The 23,873-nt window shown below is 37.6% G+C and overlaps 1 protein-coding gene across 1 annotated transcript; it reads left to right on the top strand.

The window, feature by feature from the left end:
• Positions 1 to 46: 46 nt before the first annotated feature.
• On the top strand, positions 47 to 23,583 carry SGTB (small glutamine rich tetratricopeptide repeat co-chaperone beta). Its single transcript, XM_082784318.1, has 11 exons — positions 47 to 234; positions 1,252 to 1,404; positions 6,913 to 7,016; positions 7,705 to 7,774; positions 11,008 to 11,107; positions 13,502 to 13,606; positions 16,468 to 16,606; positions 16,694 to 16,756; positions 18,749 to 18,786; positions 19,022 to 19,105; positions 20,074 to 23,583. The coding sequence occupies exons 2-11, from the start codon at positions 1,305 to 1,307 to the stop codon at positions 20,183 to 20,185; spliced, it is 915 nt and encodes a 304-aa protein (XP_082640444.1). The 5' UTR covers positions 47 to 234; positions 1,252 to 1,304; the 3' UTR covers positions 20,186 to 23,583.
• Positions 23,584 to 23,873: the final 290 nt, after the last annotated feature.

Genomic DNA, 23,873 nt, shown 5'->3' with positions numbered 1-23,873 from the left:
AGGAAGGGCCGGCTGCGCTCCCGCTGTCACCGCCGGCCGCGGGCACCGCCACGGCCGCCCCGAGCATCCGCTTCCGCCGCCGCCTTTCTCCTCCCCGCCCAGCGGCGGCGCTGACAGCGGCACAGCCCGGCTCGGCTCAGCCCGGTTCAGCTCTGCCCGGCTCGGTTCGGCTCAGCCCGGCTCGGCTCTGCCCTGCCCGGCTCGGTTCGGCACAGCTCTGCCCAGCCCGGCTCGGTAAGCGCCATGCCCCCCCCCCCCCGCCGTGCAGCCGCGCCGCGCCTCCCCCCCCGAGCCCCTCTCCGAGGCGGCGCCCGGAGGGACCGAGGGGTGCGGGGGGCGGCGGCGGGGGCTCGGTCCGGGGGGTCCCGAGGGGTCCCGAAGGGTCCGGGGGGATGCGGGGAGAGCCGGGGGACCCGGGGGGGCTGGTGTTGGGTCGGTATTTCCTCGGTGGGAGCCGCCTGCAGCCGGCCCTGCCGTGGCAGGGAAGGGGCGTGAGTGTGAACCTGAGCGTGAGGCTGAGTGTGAGTGGGGAGGTGTGGGGTGAGCCCCCGTGGTCTCGGCCCTGTTGTGCCCAGCCTGCGTTTGAGCCCCCCCCCCCCCGTAGCCTCCTTCCCCCCCCCCCAAGCAGATGAAGGGGGGAGGTGGTGCCCGCCTGGCCCCGGAGGGGTTTGTGGAAAAATAATAACCGGGAAAGTTGGAGGAGACGAGGTTCTCCCCCAAGTTACATAACTCCGACAGTGGGACGGAGCCACCCGTGTCAGGGACCACCGAGCGTGCAGCGAGGTCGGGAAACAGAAGGGCGCGTGTGGAAGCGTGCGCTGCACCTTTACGTCACTGCATCTCCCTGTCGGCGTGGAGGGTTAAGGGATTATATGAGTTAGGCGTGTGACCCCACTTCCAGGTGTGTGTGTCTTGGGAATAAAACCCAAACTGCATCCTTCGGGAAAATAAGTTGCTGGGTTTATCCTCGGTGACCTCTCCGGCAGGAAGGAGCCCAAGGAAATCTGTCCTCTTTTGCTCGTAGACTAGAGGATTGTAGGATTCCCTATAACGCTTACAATTCAATGGCTCGTCTCAAGGCACTGCTTTATTCAGCTGTCTCGTGAAGGATGATTTTTCATGTTTTGGGTGCGTTTCTGACTGAGGCTGGAATGCTCCAGGAATTAACGACTGGGCCCAAAGCATACGTCCTGCCATATTATAAAGCTTTTCTTCCTTTTTTTTTTTTTTTTTAATATATTTTATTTCCAGAAATAGGAGATCCTAATCTTCTTAAGACACAGGAGAAATTCAACAATTTCAAAATGTCATCAGTGAAGCGCTTGGTTTATGCTGTCATCCATTTCTTGAGAGAGCAGAGTCAGATAGATACTTTCACTCCAGATGAACAAGAAAGCCTGGAAGGTAAGTGATGAAGATAGTAATACGTGGGTAGGTACTATGCATGCTTATGTTACATTATTTGGTGTATATTGCCAAATGTATTTCTATTGTGTATAGAAAGTAACTGAGGTGACTTCACTGAAACTGCCACAACATATTATATGAGAATAAACGATGATCTTAGTATTTCTGAGATAACTAATTTTAAAACATTTCTCATTTTAAAAGTGCTCTAAAGTTGTGAAATTACAGGAATTTTAAGTGACAGTTATTTAATACTTTGAACCACGTCAAGTTAGACAAAGCCATAATGCAAGACATGGGAATGATTTATATATGTATCCTGCAACTTTTTGCCAACTGATTCATTTTCACTTTACTTTTATGTTTATTTTCCTCCTGCATTTTGTGTGTGTGATGTAAATAACCATATATTGGTTTTGGCATATGGGGAAGAACTCCTGTTTTATACGTAGAAGAATTCTGGGTAGTTTATGAGGGAAATCTAAAAGATCCTAAGAATGGGGAAAATAAAATAAATGCTTTGCATTGCTTTTCTACATAAACAGTAATTCCAAAGAGCACACAGTAGTATATATTTTCAGTTTAGTATATAACTTCTTGTAACAGAAGACATGGCCACGGGAAGATGGACATTTGTGTGTTTGAGACATTCACTAATGTTTGATGTGTTTTCCTCCTTCACGTTGTTCTCATTTCTTTTCTCTAATTCCTGGGAGGCCTTATCACAATGTGGAATTAAGCAAGAGAAGAACAAAAAGATTCTTAATTCTGCAATAAGCTTTTCATAGCATCTATTTAAAAGACCTGTGCATTGCTCTAAGTAGTCTTTGGCTGTGTGACTCAATGGGAGGATGAACTGGAGGTATAAAGAGGAAGGCTAGAACTACCAGGGCAATAAACAACATCCAGGGAGTCAATCATTGAGTTTCCTGAAATTTACGGAGTTGAGTCTAAGAGGCATAAGCTTTAAAAGGGAAACCTGGAATGTTCTTCCTTCCTCTGCCTATTGCTTTTACAGTGTAGTTAATTATTTACCAATGGAAACAAGAAATGGACATTTGTAGCATGCTATTCAAAGGATATTCCACAGATAGGGTCTGCACATTTGAAAAATGATAGTCATCTATGAATTTAACCAGTATCAGGTTATGATGGTACTCTGGTAATAAACTTCTGTTCAGCTGGTGAAAGAAAGCAATGATGAAAGTATTTCATGAAAGTATTTCATGAAAGTATTTCATGAAAGTATTTCATGAAAGTATTTCATATGATGGGAGACAACAAATTTTCCTTTCATTTTTATAATAATGCTGATAAACATTGGGTTATGCCTGTGAAGGTTTACCTGATTACCTGTTGTAGAGCAGCCTTAGCCAATGTTTATTTGAAGGAATCAACAATTTTCAGATTCTGTTTTCTGAACAAAAATATTATAAAACCTCACTTGTGCTTAAATGCTGATATGAAACTTACCATTTTAATACAGATATGAAATCCTAATTTTAGAGCTGTACCCTGCCAGAAGTTTGATACCATATGCTATGTGTTAGAGGATCGGGGCAGGCATACTGAATAAATGAGTCACTTTAGTTGAGGAAAATATCTTTATTGCTTGTGGAATAGCAGTACTCTGAGTCTTACGCATTGAATTGGTTAATGCCAGGTGAAGACATAAGGGATGAAAGAATGTGACTAATGTTTTTCATTGATACCTTATGTATCTTAGTGAAAAGATAAAACACAGTATAAGTATCTATGCCAAGAAGTAATTTAAGTAGTTCCCATTCCCCGCAAAACAACAAAAAGATAAAACATTACAAATAAAATTGAGACCTTATCAAAATATAAGTCTAGCATGTATTCAAACTCTTGCATTCTGCATGTTTATATTACAAAATGATGTCAATGATACGGTAATTTTCCTCTAGGAATTTTATGCTTACATAATGAATAAAAATGACTTAATTTGAGAAATCAGAGTAATTGTAAGATAGACTGGAGAAATACACTCTTTTGCAATCCAGGATCCAGAGAAGTGATACAGGTCTCTGTTCTAACACTCAACCCTATTGTATGAACTGGCAACTTGACTTCCTCCAAGTTATACCTGAGACAGTGTATTTAAATAGCAGTTTCTTCCCTTTCCTTGCAGTATCTACAAGTTTTTCCTGTCTGTAGCACCTGTTTCTGTGGGACTAAAGCAGAAACTCTCTACGAAGTGCACAAGGCTGTTTTTTTTTTTCTCCTGACTTTGGAGATGATTGTACTGCAGTGAGTCCTCAAAGGCAGAGTTCTCGAAACTGGCATGTACCCCTTAAGTTGAGGTATGCTTGTAACACTAGAGTTGGGGGACAGGTATGTGTAAGATGAAGCAAGCTGACACTGAGCACTAAAGGGGCCTCATGTCATGACTTAGCCCTGGCAGGCAGCTGAGCACCACATAGCTCACTCTCCCCAGGTGGGATGGGGAAGAGAATCAGAAAGGTAAAGTGTGAGAACTCAGGGGTTGAGATGCAGACAGCTTACTAGGTAAAGCAAAAGCTACACACATGAGTAAAGCAAAACATGAAATCCATTCAGTACTTCCCATCAGCAGGCAGGTGTTAAGCCACGTCCAGGAAAGCAGGGCTTGTCATGCATAATGATTTATTGGGAAGACAAACAGCATCACTCCAAATGTTCTCCCCTTCCTCCTTCTTTATTCCAGCTGTTATCGCTGAGCATGACCCCATATGTTATGAGACATCCCTCTGGCCCCATAAGGCCAGCTGTCCTGGCTGTGTCCCCTCCCAACTCCTCACTGGCAGGGCAACACGAGGGGCTGAAACGTCCTGGGCTCTGTGCAAGCACTGCTCTGCAACAGCTAAAACGTAACGGTGTTAACACACTGATTTTCATCAAAAATCCAAAACACAGCAGGTGTGAGCTTCTCTGAAAAAAATTAACTCAGTTCCAGCCAAAACCAGGATACCTCAGCAGCCCAGTTAATATTCATTATTCAGTGATCAACAGCTTGCAAGTCTGCTGTGACGCCTCAATGTTGTTTGCAGCTTGAGCATGGACAGCAAAAGATCCTGGAGCTGTGTGGCACTGGGGATGCTGAGCTGGGCTCCAGCACAGTCCACATGCTCCTGTTGTAACATAGTAGGTTTTTTTTGTGAGCCCCAGATGTTCTTTGAGCTGTTCATTGGGGAGGTAGGGATCTGCACTGGTTTGCAAGGTGATCTGTATGAGCTGCAGCAACTGCCTACGTCTCTGGAAGTGTATGTGATGGTGGAGGTAACAGGGAGAACAGATAACTTTGGCCTCATCGGTGAATAGCTCACATGGTGCTGTAAGTCACAACTTTCTGATGACTTTGAGCCTGTGGCAGCTAACAGTGCCTCACTTAAGTGAGATACATTTCTGACAAAAACATATCTTCACCCCTTTGACTTTACTGGGCCAGGTTTTTACCATAGTATCTTAAAACAGGGTAGTTATTGATCTTTTCACAACTTAATATATTGTCTGATTTGGAAAAGTTTCAGCTTTGGCAATGTATTTTTACACAGGTTTCTATTGTTGTCTTACGTGTTAAGATGTGTTTGACATTCTAACCTATGGATTCATCCCATAAGACCTCTTATTTTAATTGTACTTTTGAGATATAAGGATTATACTTCCATTTTTCAGTTAAAAGAGAACTAAAGACTTCACTGTAAAACTGGTTATTTATTTAATGGAAATACTTCCTGATAATGAAAATATATTCTGGATTCTTTTGTTTAAGCATGATTTGTACTACTGCACTTTGCAAAAAATCTCATGTCAGATAAAGAGTTACTGTTATAGACAATGCCTTAGAAAGGTAAAGATTGTACTTCAAATTGACATAAAACTACAAATCAGGTGAAGGATTCAGGAAAGGGAATGTCTTCAGAATAAGTTTGAGGGAAAAAGGGTAGGTATATTTTGGGCATTAGCTTCCTATTAGGTCATATAACAAAAAACTAGACATGCAGTTCCACTGATTTTATGATAGACCCAACAAGGAGTACTGCTAATATATCATCCAGAATTTGGCATGATCAGCGCTCACTTTACTATAAGTTTTTCTACATAGCAGGAGGTAAAGGAGTTTAACCCAAATCCTTCACCACTTCTATTGAGGAATTTAGAATGGGGCAAACTGATGTATTTTTAACATTTATAGGTTACAGGAGCAAGTTGTATGTGTATTTCACTATGTATTCAATTACTGTTACATATTATGAACTTTAATTTTGTGGTACTAAATTTTTTTCTGAATGATTTCTATTGTATGTTATGAGAGTTTTAAAAAAATATTTGTTCAAAGTTTAACTACTCGTTTTACAAGTTTATTTTTTTCTGTTTTGCCCAGCTATGGTGTAGAAAACAGGCTCCTCAAACTGGCCTTACTGTTGTTAGCTTTCAGTGATTTTAATTTTAATTGGAGATCAGCGTTGGGGTCTCTTATAATTTGAATTCTTATTGGCATTACATTTATTACATTAACATAGGAGTGAAATTAATTATAGATTCTAAGATTCAGTTTTTACTGATACTTAGTTTGAATTCAGCTGTCCTCAGTTATCTCTAGTTCAGGTTAAAAATGTGATATCTATAAAATAAGACATAAAAAATACTTTTTTCTGCTAAAAGCTACACTTTATGAGGATTCTTTGCTCCTCCTCAGTTTTCAGTCTAAAACATCTAGATGATACATGTATACCTTAATGGAAGCGTTCTACTGCATTCTCAAGATGATAGGGAAAGTATCAATACAATTTGAGATAGAATAATGTATAGACAAAGCTATATATTACTAATTGCCATTCATCTTCTTTTGTCTGGAAACGTGACGACATTTGAAACTTCATTCTGGCACTTGGTTACTTCTTTTTCAGAATTGCTTCATGTGAGCATATGTAGATTATTGCAGGACTGGGAGAGCCATTTAATCCTTACACAACAGAATGTGTGAAAGGATGATGTAGAGAGATTTTCTTACAGGATGAAGAGTAGTGATTAATGAAGCATTTTATTAATAGACAATGTCTTCAAATGAATATATTTTACTTCAGAAAAGATAAAACTAACAAGTATCCCACATTTATTCTGTAATTAAGGATAAGCCATTTTCTTCTGTTGTGTCACACAAACTTTAGGCAGTTTGGCTGTGTTTTGGCATGGGTCATGTGACACGTGTTTTGAGTTATGCTTTTGTTAAATATTTGTACGTTTAAAAATATATCAAATGATTGAGAGAATTGAAATTAAAATTATAAATTGTTTTAAGAATAACGTTAGAACTACGTAAGATTTTGTATGGCTTATAGCCAGTTCTCTGCAGATCGGGTAGCCTCTTTATTTTACAATGTCTTTCAAATTGCTGCTCTTACTAGCTGAATAAAGAAGTGAATCACAGCTTTATAAATAAATTAAAGAAATTAAACTTCTTTTGAGAAACTGGTGACCTGATTTTTTTTTTCCTCTTGTAAGTTGCAATTCAGTGTCTGGAGACTGTGTTTAAGATTAACCCAGAAGATACTCATCTTGCCCCTCCACAGCATTTGATAGAGATGTTCAGAAATTCTTTCCACAAGGTAAGAATTTAATTTAAATTCTAGACTTACTCTGCCATTATGTGATAAAACTTCGTATTGTATACACAACCTTGCAGTACTATGTAGGTCAAAAAATGTGAAAACTTAAGGAAAATGGGAAAAGAGTGAAATTTCCATAAAAGCAGGCAGAACAAGAATCTTTAGGGGCAGTGGGAGGAATTAATTTGAAGTAGACAAGGACAATTCAATGTAGGATGTTACTGAACAGTGGATTGTATAGTTCTCACTTAAAGGTTATTATCCCTCAGTTAATCGATTGAGCTCATCAACTGTTCTATGATGCTTCTCATTCCCTTCTGGAAATAATTTAGTTGTTCAGTTTTAAAAACATATCCCTAAGTGCTAACCTTAAAATGCTAAGTTTTTTAAAATCCATGCTAGTAATATGTGCTATCTCTGAGTTTCTAGTACAGGAGGCACAGAAACCACCAGGGATTGTAGAGACTTATCAACTATCTTCTTCTTGGCTTCCTTAAAATGTGTTATGAGCCATGAGGTTTCTTTGGTAGTAGAAAGCAAGCTATCTTTCTCTTCTAAGAGTTTTAGTGATGTTTTAGGTTTTGTACTCTGCAAAATAGGAGATCTTGTTGCTTGTTGATGGAATGTTGTCCAGCCTATAATTACGGCTTGTATTTTAATGAAAAAGTATTGTTTTGTTTACATACAGAACGACATGCTGCCTCTCTCAGATTCTTTACCAGAGGATATTGAAAAGGCAGACCAACTGAAGGATGAAGGTTTGTAAATTAACATAGAAATAAGCATCGTGTGCTCTGAATAAGATTTTTTTTGGTTATAATGGATAGTGATAGTAAAGCAGCTGGACTGGGCAACACAACTCATAGAAAAACTTCACACTTTTTCCACTGGTGATTGTTATTTTGTAAGGGGACTGTTATTTTGTAAGTAATTTGGGCCATTCAGAGTCTAAGAAAATACCTGCAGGGCTTGCTGTGGTTATAGGACTTTAGCGATATCCAGTCCTTTCTAGGTGTGGATATTACAGCAATTCATGCTCTAAATTAATGTCTTCCATCTTCTAATCTGTTAGTCCTCAGGGCTTTGTGAAATGGACTAAGAAAACAAAATGAATGTGTCCTGTGTGTTAGTCTTAGTGTAGTGATACTAAAGCAATTCATATTTCTACTGAAAAAAATGAAGGGGTCTAAACTTTGATAAAGGGCACTTGAAAGTGTTGGCAGTCAGAAGAACTAATAAGCAATTTGGGACTGCTCATAGTGCTTTTGGTTAACTCCCATAATAAATTTAAAACATCATATCCTATTTTTAAATGTTGCTCTCTCATATTAGTCCTTTTCGTTTTCACACAAGTTTATCTATCACTGGTATCAGGTTTGTCAGTTTTGAGTACTTGTCTGTCTGAGCTTAGTGAAATAAATTACATCAATTTGTTGAAATCCATTTGAGCCTTATCTTCTACAATATTGTAATTCTATCATTTTGTGGTTTCTGTCTGTATGTCCTTACTTATGGAATAACTTTACACACCTTTTCAGCCACCAGCCTGTACCTCCTCCACCCTCAAACTTGCCCTCTAGAAATTGACTAATGAAGGATGAAATGAAATCAGATCGCTTAATTTTCTTTCTTGGTCATTATGAAACCTGAGTGATATACCCTCCAGACTAGCAAATACTTGAATTTACTTCTCTGCCCTTGTATACCACTTGATATTTTGCTTAATGTAAGCAATGGAGAGTACAGATTATATGCAGGTTTGTGGCTTAATCCTAAACAGAGCTGCTTGGTAAATAAATTATAATGGTAGTACTTCCATTATAAAAGGATATGCACTCAAAAGTATAACCTTTTATTTTAATGCTGGCCAAAAAAAAAAGTTAATACTGTTGCATTTTCTTTTGTATGGAATTGCTTAATCTGAGCAGAAACAGGTCTATCTGTTCTTCTGTTTTCCTTTAGCCAATTTAGAGCTGCAGAGAGAGCAATATTGGTACCCATTGAAACGAGCTCCAACATAGCCCTGTATCTCGAGTCACTTTTGTTTCAGAGCAGTATCAGAAATTCCAGCTTTGATGATCATCAATAGCAGTTTTGTTTTAGGGAAACATTAACTGCTACAATCTTGTGGAGTGCAGCTACCTTGTGAGTCTGAACTGCCAGTAGGATTTCGTGTGTAGATCTCTAAATTAAAGGAAAGATGCGTAGATGGTGGGCCTGTAAAAATGAGGCAGATGCAGTTATAATCCGTGTGTATTTTGGAAGTATACGAGGAGCGGCTGAGGGAGCTGGGCTTGTTCAGCCTGGAGAAAAGGAGGCTCAGGGGCGACCTTATCGCTCTCTACAGGTACCTTAATGGAGGCTGTAGCGAGGTGGGGGTTGGCCTGTTCTCCCACGTGCCTGGTGACAGGACGAGGGGGAATGGGCTTAAGTTGAGCCAGGGGAGTTTAGATTGTGTATTATGAAGAACTTCTTTACTGAGAGGGTTGTTAGGCATTATTGGAATGGGCTGCCTAGGGAAGTGGTTGAGTCACCATCCCTGGAGGTCTTTAAAAGACGTTTAGATGTAGAGCTTAGGGATATGGTTTAGTGGGGACTGTTAGTGTTAGGTCAGAGGTTGGACTCGATGATCTTGAGGTCTCTTACAACCTAGAAATTCTGTGATTCTATACATGAAATTACAGTTTGAGTTTGCCTTCTCACTGGCAGTGATTGCTGACTGTAATTATAGTCTACTGTATCACTGTTAAAATAGGTGATTTTGTAATATACTGATGATACTTGGTTACATATATCTGACTTTGTTTATTAATTGTTTTGTAGTCACAAATAAATGCAAGTGTAATTGTTTTCAGTTACTATTGTCACCTAAAACTGCTTGCTCCACAATCTTTCTTTCTTTCTGACTGAAACATTCTAGCATTTGCCTGTGCATTTATAACTGTAGAAAGTTACAGCTGTAGTAACCTGTTGACCTGCCCCTTCTCTTGCTTAGTCTCAGAGAAGGTTTAAATATTATACCAAAATACAATGAAATCAGTGAAAGTCTGTTGTTTCCTGACAACTTCTTGATGTTACTGAGAAACCTAGACAGGTTCTGCAGGATCTAGCAAGCCAAGAATCTATAGCAGTGGCACCTGGAACAACCTTAGACTCAGGCACTCTGAACTAGGACTTTTTATAGTAACAAAGAAGTAGAGAAACAAAGTAAGAAACCACCAGGAATGCCTTGTCTCAGGGTGGAAGAAATATGGAAGGTATCTGTAGTTTTTAAAGAACTTAACTCCAACATTTTCTTTGTGTAGAGAAGTTACTTTATTCTGCCTTTTCACTGTAGTAGACTTAAAAATATCAGATATGAAACTTTATTATTGCATAGAAGATCAGAGCTTTGATGGTAAGAAATTTCACTTCTGAATCACTTTGGATTGCCTGTGCTATATATGCTTTTCATTATCTTTTGAACTATGTGACAACATCACACAAATGGGGTCTGTGTGCTTGGATTTTGCTTTTATCTCCCATATTAAGTGAGTAGTTATAGGGAGGTTTTTGGTAGATGTGAGACCAGAAGGGAATTAACATACTGCCTATTGGACTATGAGTCTTGGAAAGTTAGTTAAAACTGATGAATTTGTATTAGAATAGAACTGCAATTACAGTTATACTTCTCAACAAAGGGATCTTTACTTAACAGCAGAAACTATCTGGAAAGTGTTGAATAGGAAAAAAAAAATATGAAAAAAAATAGGAAAAAAAGAAGAGGAAGGCATATGTGGTGGACTACCATGTGCATAATGAATTTTACAGACATAGTAGATATTTCTATTTGCTTTATTCCACGCCAGTTGTACTTAAAAGAATGTGTCTCGCAAAAGTGCCAAAGTGCCATCAGAACTGCCTTATTTAGAATAATGTAGTTTCTCTACTTTTTTTCATACATAATGATGTATCTTTTAACTGCTTATGAGGTTCTAATAATTTATTTCAGGTAACAATCATATGAAAGAAGAAAACTTTGTTGCAGCAGTGGATTGTTACACTAGGGCTATAGAACTGGATCCAAACAATGCAGTCTATTACTGCAACAGGTAAAAGCAGAATAATACACACTTTTTATTCTCAAACTTAATAAACATTATTTTAAAGATAAAATATGAAGTAGATCAAAATAGTGTGGGGCTATTTAATGTGAATTACATGTGAGGCAGAGGTTAACATATTAAATTAACATATTAATATATTAAATCACTATGTAGGCTGTGGTTCTCAGTCCATTGAGAGTAGTAGGAGTCTTTTTTTTTTTTTTTTTTTTTATTTCAATGGTCTAGTGATTCAGCTGCTATCTCTGTCTCCTATAGTATTGCCTTCCCTTGGAAAAAATAGTGTTAATGTGTTACAGCATTTAGGAGATTTGAAAGATTGTATAAGTACTCAGCATTTTTATGCACAACCTGTTGGAAAAATAACAAGACTGTGTTGTCGTAGTTTCATTCTATAATTATTTCTTCAGTGTAGCATTGACATTGGACCAGATGAATTTTGGAAGGGCATGTTATCCTAGCAGCAGCATGCACTTTCAGTATACTGCCCTGAGGATCAACATAAGAACAAAAGCAGTGTAATCTACAAGCCCTGCTGAAGCTGCCATGCCTCTAGAGCTCCTTTGCTCTTCACTCTTCAGTGCATCTGTCCAGAAGGACTTATTAACTTGAGTGCAGTCAACCTGGCCTTGTGGCAGTGTACTCTATAGATTTTTCCTTTTTGGGGGCTGTGCTTCCATTACTCCAGAGTTTAGTTTGTGATAAATGCAAGTATATGACTCAGTGTTTCATGGCAGACATAAAGAGAAAGGGAATGCACAGCATAGTAATATTGTTTTACATCTTTAAGAATGATTGCGTAAGTGATTTTAGGTATCAAATATAAAACCTGATTCAAAAGCCTCCCAAATAACTGAAAGATTTCTCAGTAGAATGAGCTTTGGCACCAAATCTATAATTGTCAAAAGAGTGAAAATACTTCACTGTTTTCTGTGCTATACATCATCACAGACTACATTTGTGAGCACCAAAATGAATCTTGACGTCAATGAGCCCAGTACTGTATAAAGTTACTTAAAAGAAGACAGGCAGTTCTTTGGAGTTTCCAGAGGGATGCAGTGTCTGAATAAAGATAGGCCTTATCTTATTTGAGCTAGCTTGGAATCCATGAAGAATTACCACCTTTATCAGCATTGCTTTTTACTCACAGCAGGGGGATAAAGAGGGAGGTTAGGTGCCATTGAAGTTGTAACTGACCGCACAATTTTTTTAAACATGGAAAGAACACTTTCTGTTCAAACACATGAGAAACTAAGCATTGTCCCCAGTTCTTACCTACAAACCTTACTGGCATCTACAGGAGCTAGACCACTGTTACATAGCCTAAATATTTAAAAGCTATAAGTAGTTCATTCAGAAAAGATTTTAATCAAAGTCAGATAAAACATCCAATCTGAGGTTATCACAGGAGAAGGGATTGAATACAGTGATGGTTGTAGCATCTAGCATTCCTATTACAAAAAAAATAGTGCTTCATGCAATGGAAATATTATTATTTCTTCTATAGCTTTTTAGTCAAAGAAGAACTAATTAGAGTATTTTGAGACTTTTCAAACTGGGAAAATTTTGAATATTAGTTATTACAATTGCCTTTTTAGTTTGGGACAAGTCTTTAACCTTATTGTATAAATAACCACAGCATTCAGTATTTCTCTGGTGTGGAGATACAATTTTAATTTAGTAATTCAGAGATTAAGAAGTGTCATCCCAATTTATTTGCAAGCATGAGTTTTGCTGAGATACAGTTACGTACATAAAAGAAATATCACTTCAGTTCATAATTAGTGTGAAGCTGTTATTTTCCTTATGATCATTATCCTGAAGTCAGATTCAGAGAGCAAATGGGATGGGTCATACTGAAAGGCAATTCTGTGCTTTCTGAAGCAGAGACTTAACTGCTTTAAGGGGAGAAAAAAAAAAAAAGAGCAGAGAAAAATCACAGTATTCCTTCAAAATGCAATAAAAGTGTAGTCCTTATGGGAAAAGTGCAATTGTATAGAGTATTTCTGTTTAAATAACGATTTAATGTCAACTACTAATTCAGAGTTTCACTTCATGCAATAGATTTTGTGATGTGTTCTGTGCATAGTCATATACTAGATATAAAATAGTTTTAGAATAATTTCTCCTTTGTGTCCTGAAAGGTGAGTCTTTGCTCTCCAAAGCCCAGTCTAGCAATGCACCTATGCATGGACCTAATTCAGAACATTTGCTTGACCTGCTTGATTAAGGAAACTTGAGGCATTGCCTAACTAGTGAATGTCAGTAAGACAAAACATGTCTAAAGTCAGTAACTGACATGCAGATACCTAAGCTTTTTTGTTCTTGCTCTTACTGTTTTTTGACTAAACTCCCTCTTTTCCCCTCTACGTTTTCTCCTAGGGCTGCTGCTCAAAGTAAACTCAACAAATACAGTGAAGCAATAAAGGACTGTGAGAGAGCCATAGCAATAGACCCGAAGTACAGCAAAGCATATGGGAGAATGGGGTAAGCCAATAGAAATCTGAGTAAATGCTGAAGGCCCACATGTAAATCACCATACATTTTCTGAAATAAGTGGAGCCATGTTGTTTTGCTTAACTGACATTCTTGTCCTGAAAGTGTAGCAATTTTCTAAAGATGACCCTATCATGCTGTCGGCTTTAAGTTTTGTATCTGTGATTGATCTCAACATTGTCATATCAGACTATGTCAGTTAGATTTTCTTTTTTTTTTTTTAATTTCAGTTTATCAACTTTGTAAATTTAGTTTAGGAAGTCATGATGTGTTTTTCTTTTTAATCTCCTACCTAATTATGAGTTATAAAAATTATGCTGTTAGAAAAGAGAATCTGCTAATGATGCTTTTAGAAAACAGCATCCTTAAAGGTACCGGGCCTTCAGTGCTAGCAGTTGAGGTTTGATTTTTCTGTACAGTGACTGTGAAGAGGCGGATATTTGGGCAAGACTAAGCTCTGTCCTGTTAGCATTTTTTCTCAGTCCTGTCTGAGTGGTTAGGAAGATTGTCCCTTTAGGCAGAGGGTCTGATGAAGTGCTATATCTAAAAATGTCAAAAATGTTCTCCCAAATGAGATGCCTGCTTTAGTCAAGGGACACTCTTCTGAGATGTGTAGCTTTGCATAGTTAATAATCAAGCGTATTATGAAGGTGTAGGCTGAATGCATGCTTTTGGCTTTTGTGGTTTTATCTATACTAGTAAATCAAAAAAAAATGCTTGGGATTGTTCTTTGGGGTCAGCTGGTACAAAATAGCCTGTGTCTATATTATTAAAATCTTGTTTGCAGTATGGAGTGACCACATCCAAACTGCCTATTGCTAAATTGCCTTGGCCGGTGTTAACTTCTGAACCATGCCCTAAAATTGTTTGGGCTAACTGGCCTGGGAAAAGACTGTGCCAGGGGCCATTTATTTAAGATCAAAAATGATGGAATTCTGTCATTTGAAAACCTCCCCAGACAGAGTTTATTTTAATACTACAAATGTAGCCTTTAAGATCATCTAGTGCATAGCTAATTCACTTTGAAATTTTAAGGACTTTTGAATTTTTGTCCTATATAACTGTCTTTATATTGTTTCTGTATATAGCAGAACCCCAAATCCCCAGATTTCAGTGAGGTAGAGGGAAACCACAGGTTGATTTAATTGGAAATTGGAGGTTATTTTAGAATTTTGTATGTAAGAGCAGTGTACCCTTTGATAAACAGTGTAAGTGGGATCATTCTCAGGCATTCCCAAGCTTCTCCTTTTTTGTCTGACTGCTTAAATAGAGAATATATTCTTACTTACCGGTTGTTGCTTAACTCAGCAGCTTGAAAGAATAATGTATTTGTCACAGGCTGAGTCAGAAAACAGTGCTTGTTTAGTAATAACTGGGAAAAAAGTGCAGAAACCATCTCAAAAAGAATTCCTTATGAGAAAGCTAGGATTTCTGACTGCATTAGAAAGGCACATACATCAGCTTTTCTGAGGATTTGATGGAAGCTCTGTACATGTTGCAGAAAGGAACAGAAGTGCCACAGAAATATGCAGAGATGGGAGCAGTGTAGACAGTTAAAGATGTGCTTCCAGCATGACTGAGAGAGCACTCTTCTGGGTAGGAGGTGGATCTGAAATTGCGAGCAGATAAACTTGCCTGCTCTTCTGAGTTGTGTGTTCCAGGAAGCGGAATTTAGCATACTTTCCCCATAAATAAACACAGTTGCGTCACAGAAATACCTGATTGCATTTCTCCTCTGGTCAGAAACTATTTCGACAAATTAATGGGCCAAAAGGGAGAATGCTGCATTGCAACTGTGCTAAGGGAGAAGACATTAATATTGCATGGGTTCCTCCAGAAGTTTTATTGGAAAACCCTGGATTTTTGTACTGCTACTGAGTTCGTTATCACTGAGAGTAATGACTGTGACCAATGTGTCCTAACACTGATCTCTCTTGTCTGACATAAAGGACTAAGTTCTGTTAGTGGGTTTTAGTACAGGCTTATTATCAACACAGTCTGTGTATCTATCTCAGCACATACTAAAGGGAAACTGGAGTACTAAATAGAAGTTGAATGTAGGTTACACAGATCTTTCACGAAATGTAGAAAAAAATGGGTTAGCTTTGAGATCAGAATAAATTGAATATATAGCAGAAGGCAGAACTGAAACTGCAACCAGATGGACTTCTGGCATAGCTCAAAGTAAGATAATGCTTTAAATGTAGGAACTAATCAAATTTGAAAACAAACATTGTTTCAGAAATAGTAGATAATCCATGCTGTGCTCTCCTGAATCTTTTTCAAAAGATTAAGTAGGCTACTCTGACACGTGGGTTTCTTAAAGATATTGCTACTATCCTGTGTAACCCATTTGTCAAGCGGTGAAGCAGAAGATCCAAGAGAACCTTGCAACTAATCCAGTGCAAAAAGCTGTTAGACTGAAACTTGTGGTTCTACTGTTTGGTTTCTTGAAACTGCACAATTTACGTTAAGAGTATCTCCATCCTACTTACCTTCTGAATAATCTATTGGATCAAAAGAAATGGAAGAAACATTTAAAGGAATTTCTGAGCTCATGTTGGATCTAACTTGTGCTCTAAAACAGAGACTAAATCACTTGATAATGCCAAAGAGTTCTTTAATGAAACTTGCATACATATAGATGCAGAATGAGTTTCTGAGGGATCATCTGTTCTACTACAATAAAGGCTTACTCTAAGCAGTAGCGGCACTACAGCAAAACTTCTTTTAACTTAGTGCTTAAGAGAAGAGTTAGTTGTGAGATGCTGTTTTACTTGGAGCAGAAAAATCTATCATTATCTTTTGATAGTCATGTATGTTCTACCCAGGATTTCTTTATTTCACATTAGGTTGGCTCTGACCTCAGTGAATAAGTTTGAAGAAGCAATTACCAGTTACCAAAAAGCACTGGATCTTGATCCAGAAAATGACTCTTACAAGTCAAATTTGAAAATAGCAGAACAGAAACTAAGAGACATGTCCAGTCCTGTAAGTTAGCTCTGCATCTATTTATTAACAATTGTTTTAACTGGGACTTTGGAGGTAAACTTACTTTCAATTTTTACTTGTTTTTAGACTGGAACTGGACTGAGTTTTGACATGGCAAGCTTGATAAATAATCCTGCCTTCATTAGTATGGTGAGTATATTTCAAGCTTTATGTTGCTTTTAAGACTGAATCCTTAAGAACAACTCTAAACACAAGGGATTTTAATGTTTATTATAATGGGCAATAGTTGTGCTATACTGAATTTATTTTCAAAGGGATTTTACAGTCAAACCGAGAAGTGGAGGATGAATCTCCTCTGATGCCTGTCTCATTTCCAACTGATTCTGTCCTACTTACGAACAATGATATGTGTAGATAGCTATGCTGTTTTTACAGATGGAATGAACAGCAAAACACTTGTCAACAGTATGGTGGAAATATCTTTTCTATTCACCACATAATAATTAACAGTGAATACATAGAAATCACTTCTTAAATGAATAGCTGTTGTTTCAGATGCAGTCTACCAAATGCTTAACTAACTTCCTGGAGAGAACTATCCAGAACACGTTTTTGTTCTTACCTTTTCAAATTCTCCCTGTCATTGTTAAGTGTTTAATACTTCAAGAAATGCAAAAATAGTGAATGTAATTAACACATAATGCTTTCATTTACTTCTAGTGTGCTGGCAAATTGTGATTTTGTCCCTCAATAGTTTTCTCCATGCGTGGTAGTCCGGGCCAATTTGTATGAATTAACTTCAAAGAACACAACTTGAAGGGAAAAAATGCAAAACATATTTATTTCTTTTGGGATTCCAGTTAAAACTTTACTACCCTTCTGGTAGCTTCTCTAGGGTAGGACATTTCAACCAGTGCTCCCACATGGAAAACAGATCAATGCAGCTGATACTGTGGTATGGAGATGGTAAGCAAAGGAAGAAGTGAACTCTCCAATGGCATTAGTGATGAAATAACACTGGGACTCTGTACAGCTTCGCTGGCCACATGACTTACTCAGACAGTCTGCATCTGTTTAGAGTCGAAGATGTACTCTTTAATGTGGAGCTAACTATGATGAAATGATTGTTTGTATCATTTCCAGAAGATGCCAGATTAAGTGAATAGAACACAGGGCATCCAGACAGGAATTAATTAACAAACTTTTCCTGTGGTGGTTGTGATGGGAGGTGGGGGTGTTTTTTTGCTGGTGGTGGTTGTTGTTTTGTTGTTCTTTTAAGGAAAAAAAAGTTACTGACCTTGAGAAAGCCATTTCTGGCCTCTTTTTGAGCCACATCAAAGCTGTTACTGGTGGGAGAGAGAAAAAAATCCTGTACTTCCCTCAGAGTTGATCTTTAGTTGGCATTTTTTTATCCAAATGTAGACTAGAGAAAACAGATGACTTTCAAGAAGCTGCATGGAGATTTATTAGCCAACTGATATTATGCATGTCTGGTTTTTGTACTACATTTAATAAGATAGTGAATGAGCAGATACAACTGTTGTTTTTTACAGCCACTGACTTCTGTAGGAATTACACTACTGACTTTAAACCATCACCTGGCTTATTCTGTAGTGCCTGTCCCTATACACTCTTACACTACAGTAAACACAACAGAATTTTTGAGGTACCTTATGAATCAGAGATATGAATGACCTTATGCTTACTATGAAATAAGAAGATAGGCAAGTTATCAAAGAAGATACATGTTATGGCAAAACCATAGTACAAAGTAAGTCCACAATCTGGTTAGTCTCTGTAGTCTCAACAGCTTATTGTCTCTAGTAATAATAGTTGGAAAACTGATTTATCCAGTTGGGAATCAACAAAACTCAGACCATTGTCTAAAAAGCCCTACTGAAAACCTTCGTACCTAGAAATCTTATGTTAATCTTTTTTAGCTTTAGAGTACAGGGTTTTATATTTGTCTTGTTGTCATATTTTGCATGTCCAATGAAAATTTGTTGTTTAACATATTAAAAAAAAAAAACAAACACTTTTCCCTGCAATGATTATTTTTGCTTGGGACCATTCATCTCTGTAGACATAAACTTAGCTTGATTTTGTAATAAATTGTAGAATTCCTTCACTGATACCTAAGAAGTTAATGTTATAATTTCAGCTATATATTATCTATTCTAGGCAGCAAGCTTAATGCAGAATCCCCAAGTTCAACAACTGTAAGTATTAAAATGAAGTACCGTTAAAACAAATGTCTTCAGGGCTTCGAATTAAAAGAGAAAAGGTAGATGGTACTGAATTCCTGAAAATTTTTGCTTACTGTAAATAGAACTACTGCAGTTTCTTCTTCTTACAGCTTAGTTTCTCCCAGCAATTCAACAAAGAACTACAGTTTATTGCTTACTGTAAAGGTTCCTGCATACCCCAATGCCAACACTGTGCTAACTGTTCCAGGATGTCGGGGATGATGTCAAATGCCATCGGTGGCCCTGCCGCAGGTGTTGGTGGCCTGTCGGATTTGTCCAGCCTGATCCATGCGTAAGTACTACCAATCACTCAGTTTACTGTTACATTTGTGGAAACATTATTGCACATGATCTATTTAAGAGGGATAGCGTCAGACCAGTTAAACTGTGGCCTTTACTCATTGTATGCCTGATTATTATTAAAACAGATCTTAAAGGCTTACTTTCCATCTTGTTTGTTTGCATTATACATTTCCATCAATTGGAGTGACCATGTGCTCGGTTTCACTTTTTAGCTCTCATGCACTGTGCATTTTTCAAATGCCAAGTAGTAAAAGTTCTACTTGAAACCTTTAGTTGCTTATACACATGGTTTCAAATTGTATTCTATGAGTCTACTCAGTGCAGGTTGCAACAAGTTCTAAAGTTTTCTCTTGACTGACAGTGCTCTGGCATTCCTCCATTTAGACTAACAGGGCTTCAGGGAGGTGAATATAATAGGAATGTGTTTTACAAGAGCCAGGACCCAGATCTTGTATAATAAGATAACAATGATGCATCTGGAAGAATCAGCACACTTCAGGTGTACTTCAGTGTAACTGTATGCATGCTTTCTATTAATGACCTATGGCTCATAAATACAAGTTGCTAGCCACATCCCATGTTTCTAGAAAAACTAGCATAAATTTGCACTTCAACTAGAAGAGTAGTTACCTTTAACTACTGGAGTGCATCCTCTCAAAGAGAAGGGAGTAAATCACTGGAATAGATTTGTTGCCAAATTTTAGTTTAGCGAGTAATATTTTCCATATTACCAAGTAGATGCAGTAGTCTGAAAGAATTAAGATTCTGTTTGGAGAGACTTTAAGTAGATAGTCATAATACTACAACTAACTCGGTGGGTAGGCTTAATCAAGGTGTCTTTAGTTTCAACTTTCATATAGTGAAGCTTTCAGTTACATTCGGGTGTCTTGGTTTGTTACAAAAGCTGCTCGTCTTTTTTTTTCACTTGGTGATTTTATTTACAATTGTTCAACACAGGGGGCAGCAGTTTGCACAGCAGATACAGCAGCAGAATCCAGAGCTTATAGAGCAACTGAGAAATCATGTCCGGAGCCGATCCTTCAGTGGCAGTACTGAGGAGCATTCCTGACTTAAAGAAGGCATGTGAATTGGAATGGTATATAACCTCAAAATGCATACCATAGTTAGTGGCAAAAGCACCATTGTTAACTCTTCTGCTTGAATAGAAGACAGAAAATTCTTCGTGTGTGTTTGCAAACAATAATAAATCTGTTAAACAGATCTATTGCACATAACTTGGAACATATCATTTATGTATACTTAATCCTCTGAAAATTAATACACTAAATACATTCAGTGGTCTGTTAAAATCCCTATGTACAAGTCATTTTCAGTATGTGCATTAGATTGATCTCCAGAGGTGTTGAGTGTCTAGGAGTTTTGGAGTGGGCTGACTTTGTGTAACAACTTAATTCTAAAATCCTAGTGCAAAAGGCATGTTACTCTGGTGAAAATTGTTACAGCTGTAACTCCCTGTCAAATATGCTATTGAAAAAATAGATGCATCAGCCCTTCTGATGTACATCTGATGTGCCCTTCTATAATGAGCATAAATCAGTGTTGGAATATATAGTGTACTTAAATCTCATGTCTGAAGACTGCTTGTATCTGTGGAGGGGCCATCGTTGGTACCATGTAATACTCTTCAACTCCGCTTGGCAGAAGGGAGGGAAATGATTGCGAATGAAGGAGTACCACAAACTGTGGCAGGAAAGGATGGAAATCCTGAGTAGACACCACAAATACCAAAATGCTACTTGGCTAGGGAAAGGAAATCGCGTTAAGAAGGTTCAGGCACCTCTACTGCCATGTAGAGGTGCCATATTCTCAAATCATCGTGGTCGCCCTGGAGGTCAGCAGTGTGGCACTATTTTCATGGGGATGTCAAACTGCATTACATTCTGTATGTATGCAGGATTTAATATAAGCTTAACAGTCATAACTATAATAAGCTAACACTGATTCAATGACTGTATAAATAACTAGTACTGAAAACTTATCCCAAAATAGCTGCCTTAGCAGGATTCTCTTTTTGTTCGTGTATGATAAATCACTGGCCTGAACAATTAAGGACTTTTTTCAGTTTCATTGTATGCATCTCCTTTAAGCAATGGGTGTGCAGTCAAGCTAAAGATTTTTCCCATCTTTGATATTTCTATCTCATCTTTTTTTTTTTTTTTTTTTTTTTTTTTTTTTTTTTTTTTTTTGCTTAGCACATCTTATTCTGAAAGAGACCACTGTTTTTCTGTATATTTGTTATATTACCTTTTCTTTTTAATTCTGCCTGGTGTTCACATTCCTTTCTGCTACAAGGTATGTTTGTTTTGTGTCCAGGGAAGTTCTCAATACTCACAATTATTTATTTTTTTGCATATCAAAATTGATTTGAGGAGCCTGCTTTGATTCCTAAGACAAAGTGACCTCTGCTGGCCAGTCACATTGGAGACAGCATGTGGATGAGTAAAACAGAGATTCCCAAAGGGAGAAATACACAGGAACTCCTAGACTTTATACATTATATCTGATTCATTGTTGTGGTTAAAAATAAAAATAATAATAAAAAAAACCACCTCAGGTAGAGGCAAATAAAAGATTGGGACTAAGTCTAGGACTTCAAATGCTAGTTGTGCATCTATTGTATGAGCCTTCAGCTATGAAGTGAGGAAAAAATGCAGCTGAGTCTAAGGAAACATGAACAGAACTGGTGAACACACAAAACCCAGGAAACTCGTATCATCTTTTGAATAAAGATGTAAAGCTTAAAACAGCAACTTCAAGACATTCATAGTTTCAGCAGGGCTTGCCTACATATAGCATTGAGATGCTTTCTTTTTTTAATTTCTGTATGTGTTGCTGTAGCTGCTTTTTTGAGGCTGTAGAGATCTTTAAGCTTCACATTAAACACACTTCCAAATAAAAACTTATCTGATGACAAAGAAATTTATTCTTAACATGATCTTTTATCAGAGGTAGTTCAGATTTGGAATCTAACTTGTGACTTCAATTCAGTCACAGTTAAGAGGCCAGGTTCCCATTTACAAGAAGGGTCAGTGGAGGTGCAAAGTAGGTTAAAGCTACTCTACAGATATTGCTTGAAGTAGTGTGTTGTATGAAGAGAGAAGCGTTGCTCCTAACACCCTATCTCTTTGCATAAATCTTCATCGTTCCTCTTATTTTTCTTTAATACTCTCAACCAAAGTGGGCCCTACTAGCTTTGATGAGGGGTAACTAGTAAATTCAGAATGGACTGGACAGCACTTCAAGGTATCTCATACTCAGTTTATGCTTGCTTTGACAGCAAGCTTCATGTAGTCAGTTTTCTTTCTAATTCAAAACAGCACAAGTGTCAAGAACCTCTTGAGAACTCCATAAGAACTACAATGATAATTGTATGATGATACACAAAATCTGCTGTAGAGCTTGTATTCTCTTCCATAAACATACATTTTTCTTTGTCGTTGTTCACATGTGCAGCCCTATAGCTTACTGTATTTATGGGGTAACAATCCCCAAGGTAAAATGGAATTGAAGCATTGGTTAGTTGTTTGAAATTTTCTCTTAAAGATGATTTCGATGTAATTTTGCATACTAAAATATTGCCATGTTTAGGTGTTATGTCAGTACAGATCATATGTAACCAGAACATTCATTGCAATGATGGCATTAGCTGACCCTTTTGGAATGTGCTGCAATTAGCATAATACTTAACTTGTAAACATTCTTTGTTTCTTGTATATTAACAAAAAGGGCTTTGTAGCCCCAGTAAAAAGAAAGACAGCGTAACCAATAACAGGAGCTGTCATGGCGTACTTTTCCATTGAAGCCAGGAACAGAGGGGATCATTTATGCTAAAATCTATTTTGCCTTTAATAGGTTAAATTGTTTCACAAAGTCATGCAATACAACTCAATCACAGGGTGAGGAAGGAATCTTTTCCTGTGTGATAACTGCACTTTTGTTTTGCACTAAAATTTTTCATTCTGCTTGATCAAGTGGTAAACCCCAATCCCAGTAAATACTACTTTAATTTAAGGTCAGTTACAGTTCATCATTTAACTGAACAAATATGTATTTATCACCTAACTGGTTTTGTATCATTACCGTTCCATCAATATTTAAGTGTGATAATGGTTAGAAAAGAAAGTGTTTTGCATTCAAATTGTAAACTCCTGTAACCTGCTTGCATGGAAATATATTCTAAGTATGTCTGATCAGAGAAACATCTAATGTAATACTCAGCGTAGAAATTGTTTCAGTTGCAGTTTTGGTTTTGTAACGAGTATAAAGTAGACTCATTTGTCCTGAGACAGAATTAAATCTGCAACTTCTGAAGAAATCATCATAACATCATTTGAGGCTACAGATAGTCATACTGGCAAAATGCAACTTGGCTACCATTTCTGTATCTCTCCTACCTCTTACTACCACATGGTCACATCTCCTTCAGTTTGTGTCAACTTAACTTGAAAACAGATTATAAATAAAGTTATTTACATTTTTTGCGTTGATAGTTGTGGCTTTAATGTTTTAGTTTTTTGGTACAACTAGAATAACAGATTATACTGTGTTTGTTTTTTTAATACCTTTTATGCTGTTTGGTATGCATTTTATTAAATGTGTAAGGTATGGTTTCAATTTTTTTTTGTATGAGCTCATCTCCTCAATTTAGTTAGCTGGTCTTAAATTTATCTAATATCTTAAAATTGAAAGATTTTGGATATAGACAAGTCTAAAATAATTTACTTATCCATAAAACG

This window comes from Aythya marila, assembly GCF_965140915.1.
Source record: "Aythya marila genome assembly, chromosome: Z".
NCBI lineage: Eukaryota > Metazoa > Chordata > Aves > Anseriformes > Anatidae > Aythya > Aythya marila.
Note: the sequence above shows the minus strand (reverse complement) of the source record. Positions and strands in the feature narration are given on the sequence as shown.